This window comes from Micrasema longulum, unplaced genomic scaffold (genome assembly GCF_059751315.1).
Source record: "Micrasema longulum isolate JH-2025_06_02 unplaced genomic scaffold, ASM5975131v1 h1tg000501l, whole genome shotgun sequence".
Lineage (NCBI taxonomy): Eukaryota > Metazoa > Arthropoda > Insecta > Trichoptera > Brachycentridae > Micrasema > Micrasema longulum.
This window is the reverse complement of record NW_028277698.1, coordinates 1,210,871-1,223,731: the sequence shown is the minus strand read 5'-3', so window position 1 is coordinate 1,223,731 and position 12,861 is coordinate 1,210,871. Positions and strand designations below refer to the sequence as shown.

Sequence of the window (12,861 nt, the reverse complement as noted above, 5' to 3'; positions counted from 1 at the left end):
TTGGAATATAGTTTTTTTTGCATTATTTATAAGAAAGATTACCTGCGCATTAAAAATATAATACAATGGTATAATTTTATTTTTATTAATATGTGACTGTTTTGGAAGTACTAGAGAGTAAAATTTATAGAATAATCACCATTGGATTGCCTATCGAAAGATTCTCAGTGCTAGCCGACTATTATTGAATTATAAATACTTTTGTGAATGCTTTGTTATCTTTGTGTAAAATATTTTTTTATTAAATTATACAATATTTAAGTTAATAATTACTGTCTTAAATGTAAATACATCACATTTGATATATTAATATAGCCTTAACAATATAATAATTTGTTTTATTCTGAGGTTTTGTATTAATATACATACTCGGTTAAAGTTTGAAAAACGGTCTGCTCTTGTATATCATGTTTGCGATTTGCTCGAAAAGAATTTTGCAATGGATCCAAACATGGGTCCAAACTTAGAATTCCTTATTAGAGATCTCTGCAAAAACAAACACATTAAACTTTTTTTAAACATTTCTTATGGGATAAGATTATGACCTTAGTAAAATAAAATATTTTGATTGTTTAGATTTTTAAAATCAATGATCTTATTGCTATAGCACAACCTTCATAAGATACATGTGAAGAACCAAGAGGTCCCTCTGGATAATGTATGCAGAATCTGGTGTGATTATTATTCTTTACTTTTCACATTTGTATGACTATTATATTTGCTGTATATTTAATTGCGTAAATAATATTTTTCAAATACTGTTCTAATCCCGTTGAAACTGAATATTGTTTGCTAATAACTAAATAAAAAAAAATCTTAAATCATATCATTTAATGATGTTTACCTTGATCCAATTAGGGAGAGAATTGCTAATATTGTCTCTGGAATACCTTTCATCTATAAGAATAACCGTAGCATAGTCTCTAGCATGACGTACCGCTCTACCTAAAATAGTAAAATGGATTTTTCAGTTCGCACCTAATTATTTTCTAAATTAGAAATAATAAAAAACTCATAGAAACATGTCGTGTGTAATACATATATTTATATTTTTAATAGTGTTTGAAATCGATCCATTTGTAATTGTGCGGTATTTATGAGGTCCGGGTATTGAACACTATAATACTGTTAGGTTTAGGTCAGGCATGTGTTAGTTGAAAATTTTAATATGAAAAAATCATTACATCAATATATTTTTAACTGTCAGATTTACACAAACAATTCTAAGAGTAACATTAAACATATATTTATCTAGGAAAATCATTCAAATGATATTTAATATTTTTTGAAGTAAGCTTCGAAACATGACCTAATAAAGATTAGTAGTGTAGATTAAATAAGGAATGTATATTAATTATTAATTACCGATGCATTGATTTACAGCTTTGAGGCAAAGATTTTCATAGTGTATATTTCCAGCGGCAGAGGACACATTTTCATTAAGATATTTAATCTTTTCTTGTAGTTCCACAGATTTAATGTTAGGATACGGCATTCCCACGACTATTACACACCTTCCTAAATCATCACTGAAAACAAAAACTTTTAATAAAATAGCTTTTGTATATACATACATATGTAGTTGCTTAGATATAATTTTGTACATACTCATACATGTGTATGTCTAGATATTTATTTACTTAAATATGCCATCTTTCTTTGCAAACTACATTTAACCTCATCAAATCATACAATCACTATCATCAATATAAATATCCACACCCAGCAGTGCATAGGGCGCTGCCTTGGTGCACCAAATGCAGTGTATCTTAGGTAAGGTGATCAGTCTTTCACTTCAGGTGCCAGTCCGGGGACAGTGAAATATTGCAGTGTAAAATCACCATTAAAACTAATATAGATGTATGCAACACAACGGGGCGGACTGATCTTCACTCCATTCCTTGTTCAGGATTTTTACCTGCGAGTGGCCATACAAAACCATATTCTTTGCCCGCCCGGCACAGACCATTCACTCCGCATGCCTGAATTCTGTAAGCATTCTTAATATTACCTAAAATTGAGACCTTCACTTAATTTTCCTCCTACAACGCTGAACATTAGTGCTCCGGTGAATGCATTTTTAGATGTAATAGTTTTGCTGTAATCACCCAAAACCTAAAAAGCACAAAATATTTATATCATAAATCACAGAAAATTTTTAAAATACCTGTTTCAAAATATTACCACAGTATACCTGTTCAACTTGACCTGTTGTTTTAGGCTCTCTGAAAACTTTTTTTTTCTTTTCTATTTTGTCTAATACTCGGGAAGTTTTCATATGATTGAAGACAGTTTTTTCATAATCATATGACGGAAAGAAACACACCACGCCACCGGGAACAATATTACATACATTTTGTAATATTCTACCGAGTTCATTCAACTAAAAATGAAATAAAAGCAGTTAATGATAATTTTCATTCAATTCTTAATGTTTATGAAATAACTCGCACAAAAAACATTTTCGGTACCAGTTCGGGGGTGTTTCGCATTTCGTAAGAAAAATTAAGTTTTTTTCCTGAAGGTCCTTCTGACAAACAGACCGGCAATATATTTTCAGGGGGAATTACGTGACCACAGGAGAACTCTGTTATCCTATCAGCAGTCGCCCCAGCAGATAAGAAAAGTTGATCACGAAATTCAGAAAATGGTTGCATCGTTCCTCCAGCAAGGATGATCTGTAAAAAATAGAAACACTACATTACCCACAAAAAAATTAAGAAAAAGTACACTAATGCCTACTTTTAAAATACAGAATTGAAATGAAGAAACCACAACATATTTATCAAATTCGCAATGAAAAAGACAAATGGGCAGCTGGTTTTCTTCAAAAATTCATAATTTAATCTGCAACTGTAATTTGTTTTAAGCCACAAATTCAACATTTTACAGGAGAGTGTAAAAACAACACTATCTCATGAATAATAATATTTTTAATGCCCGTTTTTTTTTAATCTAAGTTAGTCAATTAATAATAGAATGAAACATTATATTTCATTTGATGGCTTATCACATTCTGCTTCATTAAATTCTTAGACATGTTAATTGGAAAAATAACAATAGATTTTTCGGCTTATAACATTTTAGAAGACGAGGGGTAGCCACCAATACACCGAAAAAATATTTGGCGTATGGCATATAACGGATACATGGATGACACATTAAAATCAGCGGTGGGCAATACCAACAGCCATGAGGATGGCAGGTCCGAACCCTGCTTTGGCCCGCAATGCGTAGTCCGCTGCAACGTCAGCTTGGAAGAGTCTACTAAACACCGCACATCGAAGAGCTCTCTTGACAGTTTTCTCATTTAACCGGTTAAAGGATGGCTTATTAAACATTGCAAACAAGTTTGCAGCTAAAAATGTCATAGGTGCCGTTTGTCCCACAGGATGCGAAACGTCTCATTTTCGGGTAATTCAAAATATGCATATTTCAAACGTTTGTAGAAAATTTATCCGACGTCACACAAATGAAATATTAATACCGTTACCATTGCCTTTTTTTGCTTATTTAAAAATAATCAAAAAATGTGAAAATACCTTATTGCCAATTACATGAACCAAATTGTGAGATAGTAAGTAATATGTCCTAAGATAAATGAAATTCAAGATAGACATTTTTTAAATGTGACTTTACTAACCGCTCTGGCTTCTTGTACAATATCTGTAAATTGAGTAGCAGGATTCAGCAGAATAAATTTATGGAAGCCATTTTCAACATTTTTAGCCTTGTAGGAGGATATTCGGCCATCTGCATAGCTGCTTGTTAACTTGTCAAGAAATGACACCACACTGTGAATAACGTTTCCCACAGAAACATATTTTAGCTGAATATTAATGAAAAAAAATTACAAATTATGTAAGTAAATTTATCTACCTAATAAATTACAGTTATCAATAATTCTTAAAATAACCAAGACTTTTTAATAATTTATTTTTTTAAATCAGTACATTCCAGTTATATGATGGTATTTCAGAGCTCAATGTAAATTTGTATGTGTATATTTCAGACAATGTTTTTTTTATGAACCATAACATTTTATGACTTTAAGTATCATTTGAACTAATTAAATAGGTGACCAAAAAACTTACAGGCTGAGTTTCATCGGAAACTGTGACTTCTGGGACAGTTTTCTTCTTTCCTTTTTTATTTTCTTCAGAGATTTTAGAGAGAAACGTTTGTAAATGTTGCTTTTTATTTGCGTTACTTGTATCGTCTTTAACATTTGCAAATGGATATCTTTCAGCAAACCCATGTAGCTTTTGAGCGAGTTTTGATTGGTTACAGAAGTTTATTAATGGACGGAGATTGTAATTATCTATCTCAGCTGTCAAAACAAATTCTTGTAATGAAAGGATCCTTCGCTCTTCTGTAATTTCTTGGTTTTTATTAGGTCGTTGTTTTAGCAATCCTGGATTATGAATAAAAAAAAAGTCATTGATACAAGTCAACGTAGCTCTGACTTAACGTTATCTTACCAAATCTTATAATTTAAGGACTAAAAAACAATTTTATTTGATTTATCAATTATTTTTTAGACAAATTATGAATTTACATTCTGTGTACGTATAAAAAACTCAAAATTAAATTACTTATTCAATCAAATCGTATAAATTATAGATAAAATACAGTCAAACTTGGTTATTGAGAGGAAGATAGGACCGACTGAATATGCTTGTTGTAAGTATTACACGTTATACCAGTGAGAGGTTTTTTTTAAAAATCCAATCGACATTGCATATTGTCACTAAGTAAACAAATAAATACTATACGAATTCATATAGATAATTTTAAAAAAATATTAAGGAAAATTATAAAAATGTTTATAAACATACTACTGTCTATATTTCAAATAATATAGATAAATAAACATTCTTATTTTTCCACAATGTTGACACCGTGGATAATTCAAGGGTTAGTTTTTAACTGATCTAAAATCACCCACTCGTAATGTTTATTATGCATTGACCATAGAACATTTAAAAATTTGAAAAACCTCCAAAATAAGGATGCCATTCATAAACTACAAAAGAAGTATTATTGTGGTGCAAAGCTAGTACTTACCGAATTCACAAAGCTTGGATTTTTTTACATACAATTTCAACCATGTGCATGATATTTTTAATGTGTCCGGCGAAAACATCAATTAAGTACTTACGTAGATATAGTGTCATAAACATCATCCGATCCCAATGCCCAGCAGTGTCCGTCCTAAGTTAACTGCCAGTTTGAATTTTATTACTTAGGTTCTTATTTTAAAAATTATGTTTTTAAATAATTGCAGAGTTTTTGCTCAACTGTTGACTTTTTGAATTTTTGTTCGAATTGTCTAAAAAGTAGCTCGTTATAAAAGATAATGAATATATGGAGAAAATCATAAAGTAAAATGTTAACGAATGTTTCCTCATAACATCCAAGATCTCGCTATTTCTGTGATCGTTATAACCAAGTTCAACTGTAAATAGTACTTTGAGTTAGTGTTGAGTATTGTGAAATAATACAACATAATGAAAACTTGCTGTTTTTATAAGCGAACAAATATTGTTTTTTTCTAGCATATGGAAGTTTTGTGCTGTACTTCATCATCATCATCATTCCCTTTTCGCACCTAATGGTGCATACGGCACCGCATTGGTACACAAAGTGCAGCGTATCTTGATCATTTTTGTTACATAAAGATAAGATCATCAGTCTTATGCTTTAAGTGTCAGTTCAGGGACTATGAAATATTCTAGTGTAAAAACACATTTTTTTATAAACTACTTATATTTGTGCTGTACCTCTAATATGTTTTTACAAACCTAATACTCTTCCGACTATAAATATTAGTTGGTTTATATAGAGAAGATTTTTAGCTGCAAATCTTGAACTATATTTTTCTCTATAATTTTTTAGTTTGTCTAAAGCAGTCTGCAGTTGAAATCCTGTTACTTCAGCGCAGTGAATATGTTCTATTGTATCCAGAAGATTGTGAGCTTCGTCAATTATCACAATGTTATTTTTAAGATTGATGCCATTAGCTTTTCTTGTTGCTTCGTGCAATAGCGTTTGATAAGGAACAACAACCACCTGGGAAGGAAAAGAGTAAACATTATAATAAAAACACATATTTAATTAAACTATTTAAGGTGTTTCTACTTTTTCAATTATTAGCCTTGGAAATGAGAAAAATAACAAATTAATATTAATTATATAATTGCATTCAAAGCCCAGAAAGTACATTAATGAATGCTTTGAAAATAAAAATACCACCAGTGTCTAAAAGGGCATGAAAGTTTAATAAAAAAACCGCTCAAATAAACATTATTTGCATTTAAATTAACATTTAAGATCTTGAGTAGAGTTTGTCAGTGAAAGAGGAGGAAGTAGCAGAGCAACAATCTTCTGGCGCAAAAAGAAAAATGCTGAAAGCACAGGAAACTGTTGCATCGTACATTGAGAAGCATCACCCTAATAAGGAGGTGGCTATGCGTTCTACAAATTTATTCAATGATAGTGCTGGGTCACATTTTTACCAAATTTTGAAGCGTGGGAAAAAACAAATGTCTGTAGACAGCTTTCTAGTAAAAAATAATTAATTAATTGTCATAAATAAAAAAAACTATATTTCGATTTTTTATTGTTCTTCGCAAATCAAAATTGCATTCAAGGTTGTTGCACTTCTTAACAATTTATAAGCATGTTATTTTATTTTAATTAACGTTTTAAAAAAAGGGTTTTTTTGGCATAGAACGCATTATTGTATTTTACATTGATGGACAAAATTGTTTCGCTTATTGAGTGTTTCACATATCGAGTAAGATTCTGGAAAAAAATATTCTTGTTATGAGAGGTTCCACTATATTCGTCCAATCCAACACAGGATTTTAGTCCCATGCAGTTCAAATGATTAATTTATAAATAAATTGTTTTAAAAAAATCAAGTCTGCGACAGAAAATTACAATAACAATTAAAAACTAACCTGAGCATACTTAATAGCAGCTCTTGCACTATAGTACGGACATGACTCTACTTCTTTTCCAGTAGTTACTAAATCCTCTACGTCTTTAATTTCAATCAACGCTTCATCCCGTAATAGTTCTATACTAGATTGGTTGTAAAATTGGCACCCGGAGCTGCATTTGGACTTCTTTGTTACTTTACCATCCTCAACTTTGGTGGATTTTCCCTTTTTACCTTTTTGAAGTTCTAAACATCTGGAATAAGAAAAGAGAATCTTAATAAAAATAAGCAACTAGTACAGAAAGATTACGGTCACTAAACATTGATATGAAAAATAATTAAAAACTTTTGTTAATTATTACATATTTTGAAAAAAACAACATAACATAATAGTATTAATACAAAAATAATAAAACAGCATGCATCGTTTAATTCTGCAACTTATTGTTTAGTAACAGTTAGTGAAAAGGTTTAGATTTAGATTAATACGCACATTTTTATCAATAGATTTTTAATGTCATCTTTATAATACTGTGTTTTTTTTTTTTTACCGATTTGATTTTTTCATTTAAACAGCATCACTTTATTAAATAAACCGTGTAGTTTATCAAAATATTTGCAGACAAGGACTGGATTTCACCCCCTCGGGAGTTATTATTGTATTACAACAGAGATGGAGAACATTTTAGAGAAGGGAATATGGAAATCTAGGCATTTAGAGGGCTTATGATCTGTCATTGGCTGGTTTATGTGGTCAATTTACATACCGTGTAACATTCACCATTATTCCTATGTTTGAACATGCATGTTTATTTAATTTTTCCATTAGTTGGTTTTTGTGAAGTTAAAGAGCTAAAACTTTTATTAATAAGGGTAAGGTGTTGTGTTGTAGTCGAGTAGGTACTGGAAACATGAATGTTAAAATGGGGGCATAATTGTGAATATTACACATTATATAATGAGGCCACACAAACCAGCCAATGACAGGTCATAAGTCCTATAAATATGTAGACTTCCATACTCCCTTCTCTAAAATGTTCTCCATCTCTGTTGTAATATGTTATCATTTATTTTGACCTTTTAATCAGTTTTAAAAACACTTCTCTTGCCATGTTCAATGAGGAAGTTCAGTGGTTTTTAATTATTTTTTTCGTTAATAGACTCAAACTAAGCCAAAATTATTTTTATGTATCGCTACGATTGTTTAATTAATTACTCCACCCGTGACGTCACAGGTTGCTGCCGGTGAGTTTTGCTGACATTTAAAAGTAGAGCCTCGTAGTGTCAAAATACACTAAATGTTGAAAAAATGGCTAATCGGAAACCGGAAATCTATCACAACACTGTAATTGATTCACAAGAACTTGTAACATCCTAAAGTAGATTATTTGAAATATTTTTTCTTACTTTTTAATAACTTCCTCATTATGTATGTTTTTTATTTATTCTTTATTTGGATAACCAACAGCTATATTTATCTTAAATATAAAACACAACAAATTACAAATAAGCCAATTAGAGGTTTTCACAAGTAGCATCTCACAGGAAGTTAAAAAAGATTCCCGAACATAAAATGAACAGTAATCTAATGTATATCCAAAAGAAAATAAAAAATACCATGAATTATTTCGAAAGCAAACACCGCACGTCATTATGATTATTTGCAAATAAATCTATGTTCAATGATTTTGTCATAACATTAAAAATATGAAAATTTGGCCATAAATATAAATGTTGCCTATAATTAGATGAAGCAAGAGGAATATGAAGAAGGTTATTCCTTAGACTTTGTTCAAACATATACAGGAGAACCCTATTTATTCGAACTCCAGTTGTCCGGATTGCCAAATATCCTAATTGTTATCAGGAAGTAAAAATAAAAGAAGTTATTTTATTTAATTAAAATTCAATTGTGCAATTAACTTTTCTAGATATTTTTAAGTAAGTTTTTAATGTGATTCTAATTCGCTGTATTATTTCAAAAGCAATGAAATCTGGGACAAATAATTTGGGATAGTTGGAGTTTTACTGTACAAACATAATAAAATAATGATTTACCTCTCATTTATAAGATGGGAGCTCTTGAGTTTCTGAACAGAAGGATGAATGCAATATTGCTGCCTCGATGCTAAAGATACAACACGAATATCCGATGAATAGTCGGTTCGCTTGATTTCATTTACAAATTGTGAAAGTTGAGAGTGGGTACGGCTGCAGAAGAATATCTGTGGTGAAATCAAAATATGAAATATTATAGTCATCAACATTCCCATATTCGCACATAATACTCCAAGATATTGGTACCCCTATTGCAGCAAGTCTTACACTTCAGGCTCCAGTCCAGGGACTGTAAAATATTGCAATGTAAAAAAATGCTCTTAAATAAATATAGGTATCATGTCAACTATGTCAGGAATCAAATAAAAGGTACTGGATATAAAGCATGGATGTCAATTTTGTGTGTTTATCCTAAATAATGGCATCCGACAGCAATTTACATGTCTCTATTTATGTTGAATAAAATTTGATAAGATTTAAATAAATAAATAGTTAATAGTATTCGGTGTATTTTACACAACTTAAACTGTACACAACTTTGCATCTGCCATTTTTTTTCTGAAATTCGATGCCTTATTGTAAAAAACCGGTTTTACATTTATGATTCAAAGTATTTTCCATTGCTGAACAGGTCCTCGGATCCACTACAAGATGAAGAAAAAGAAGTATCACTCGTCTGTTATTTCTATTATAAAAATACTTAGCAGTTTCAAAAAAAAAATGTAACATACAAATATTTTAGTTTCCACAACAACAAACCATCATGCCGTTTCTCCGTAGGGGTAGGCAGAGAGGATAGAACGCCATACCACTCTGTCTTAGCATACAGACCTCGCTTCCTCTACATTCATATATCTTCTCATGCACGTACGCCGATTATACCTACTCTTGACATGTCCATCTTCAAGTATTTGATGGACTTGATTGTGCCATGTCTTTCTCGGTCTTCTTTGTTTTCTGCATCCATCAACATTTGCATCGTAGATACTTTTTGCCGTTTTTTCACCGTCCATTCGCTCTACATGATCAAACCGACGCAGCACCCATTTCTTGATTCTGTTGATAATGCAAGTCTTAGCCTTACATAGTTCACGGATCTTGACATTTGTGCACCTATCATACATCGTTTTACCACACATTCCCCTGAGGGATCGCATTTCGACAGAATTTAACCTACTTTCATCATTGTTTTTCCAATTCCATACTTTGCTCCCACACATTAGAGTTGGCACTAGAACTCCATTGTGAGCTGCTAGCTTTGCCTCCCGTGATAAACATTTGTTTACCAAAGTAGATTTCAGTGCACCGTTCACCCTTTTCCCAGCACTCACCCTCCTTTTCACATCTTTCTCAGTCTTTCCACCCCTAGTAAACATACTGCCCAGATACAAAGATTCTTCTTCTAATTCTTCTTCCTTTAGTTTCCACAAATAATAAATTATTTCAAATATTGTTTTCTGTTTTTTAAAGAATGTTAAAATAGGTTAAATGATTTAATCATTAATGGTGATACAAACAATTATGGTTTGTGAACCTTACTTTCATTCCATTATTTTCCAAAACCTCTTCTTCTGCAACATCCTCTATTTCCGAAACTACTACTTCCAAAAGTAAATCGCAATCATCATACGGAATGCCATCATCGAGTTCGGCAGTATCTTTATCTAAAGAATCAATGCCTTTGATTTGCTGTAATTTGTTATTTTTTTCATTGCTCCATTTTCCTTTTTTATTTTCTTTTTCAATGTTTTTTCTCAATCTGAGATTATCAATCATTTCTTTGTATTTAGTGATGTTTTCCAATGTCTTCTCAAGAATTTTAATTTCTGAAGTTTTCTGAATTTTATCGTATTCCGAATTTAACCAATCGTCACCAGCTAAAAGCAAAAGACTGCGTGTTAAAATTAGAAGTATTGACAAGAAGATGATTACTTAGTAAAATAATTGCATGTTTTGAAAAAAAATAAATTACCAGGTTCATTAGATTGTACAGATAACTTTAGGTCTTCAATTTTATTTGTTATATTCGATAATTCAGCCAGTTCATGGTCCTGTAACCATTTCAGAGCGCCGCAACACAGACTAAGAGATTTTCCCTTAACAGATAATAAAAAAAATATGTAGCAAACTAAACAGTAATATGATTTATTTAAATAAAACAATAATTGAAACTCACCGTTCCAGTAGGACTTTCAAATATTCCAAGTTTCCCATGTTCCAATGAAGTATATAGATGTTTCATGAAATCTTTCTGAATATTATACGGTTCAAATGGAAAACTAAAGTTACTAGGAACTTCCATATTATCTAATAATAAGTTTGCTATAAGATTTCAGAGTACAATTCCACAATCAAAAACTAAAACATTTACACAAAGTCAAAAGTAAAATGCTCAGAAAGCGCGCGAAAATAAACGTCAAAATTCGAAATCAAAGCATTTTTAGGTGGATGAATGATTATTTTAACATATATTATGATACCATACACATAATAATATTTTTTGGCAGAAAAATAAATATTTTTGTTATGTAACGTCGCAAACCATCAAAACTCTGAAATAATTTATTTTGTCAAAAACATAAATGACAAGAAAATAAATTCTTGTAGCTACGCAATTTAAAAACTATGCATATATGTGTTAAAAGGCGTTCCTCACATATGCATATATTTGAAATAGATTTACAGACAACAAGTAACGTATGTTGATAAATGGTGTAATGAAAAATTAAAAAAAATGTTCCAAAAAGTTGAAACGAAGCAGGTTTCAAAAAAAAAATGAAGTGGAAAATTTCAAATCATATTTAAAAATAAGTAAATGGACCAAATTATTTTTTTAATATATAAAAAAAAATCGCGTTACATGTTGCAGATAGCTGTTTAATGTTAATCTAATTTAATTAACCAACCATTTAGAACCATAACATGAACATAAAAATAAACAACGAAACTCTTAAAGAACTGGAACATGTGACTTACCTAGGACTCACAATGGACAGACAATTAAAATGGACAAAACACATAGACGGACTCACTAAAGTAATGGCATCACTACATAGCCTCTTCTACAAAATTAAAGATTTTATACCAAGAAAGGAAAACATTATGATGTACGAAGCCTATGTCAAAAGTAAATTGAGTTACATGATCGCCTTCTGGGGAACTGGTAACAAGACAGATATAACAAGAATACAAAGACAACAAAATAAAATTCTTAAATTAACATACAACCTGACCTCTACGACTGAACTGTACAAAAAAACACACCAGTTTGACATTAACTACTTGACTAAAATTGAGACCTTAAAAATTGTGTACAAAATAACACTGGGAAACATACAAGATGACAACATAATATTAGTCAAAAATGCTGACATACACAAATATAACACCAGACAACAACAACACTATCATATTGAAAAAGCAAAGACAAACACAGGACAGTCAAAAATACTACACAATGGACTTAAACAGTACAACGACTTACCTTACTACTTGAAAACTTTTACTGGAGACAAATTAAAAATCAATCTGAAAAAGCACATGATGACTGAACTAATTAGACTAGACGAGACATAAAATGACTAGACAACATAAAATTTCTAATGTAACCCTAACGGGGTTTTTAAAATTGTAAATAAATAAAAAATAAATATTTTGACAAAAAATATTTTTTTGAAAAACATTTGTAACCAGCTCTTTACATTATTTAAAAAAAATAGCTGATAAAAAACATTACTTATTACGGAATAATAACGCAGATGTGTCAGATTGTGTGTGTAAATGAATAACTTTACATTTTTAATTGAGCCATAGACAATTTTTATTTACCATGACGTTCTCCATAGAAATACAATGTG

At 30.6% G+C, this 12,861-nt stretch overlaps 1 protein-coding gene across 3 annotated transcripts; it reads right to left on the bottom strand.

Moving 5' to 3' along the window:
* Window positions 1-272: 272 nt before the first annotated feature.
* On the bottom strand, window positions 273-11,537 carry LOC148281055 (ATP-dependent DNA helicase DDX11). Of its 3 annotated transcripts, XM_088227402.1 has the most exons (14): window positions 11,181-11,537; window positions 10,977-11,100; window positions 10,544-10,881; window positions 9,005-9,171; window positions 6,966-7,200; window positions 5,805-6,072; window positions 4,095-4,414; window positions 3,644-3,829; window positions 2,472-2,678; window positions 2,195-2,383; window positions 2,012-2,115; window positions 1,366-1,529; window positions 845-945; window positions 273-486 (listed from the first exon to the last, which is right to left on the bottom strand). In XM_088227402.1, exons 1-14 carry the CDS (start codon window positions 11,304-11,306, stop codon window positions 406-408), a joined length of 2,610 nt encoding a protein of 869 aa, XP_088083528.1. In that variant the 5' UTR covers window positions 11,307-11,537; the 3' UTR covers window positions 273-405. The 3 variants fall into 3 exon arrangements, with proteins under 3 accessions (XP_088083528.1, XP_088083529.1, XP_088083530.1); XM_088227403.1 differs by lacking the exon at window positions 3,644-3,829; XM_088227404.1 differs by lacking the exon at window positions 10,977-11,100 and having other exon boundaries at window positions 11,181-11,487.
* Window positions 11,538-12,861: the final 1,324 nt, after the last annotated feature.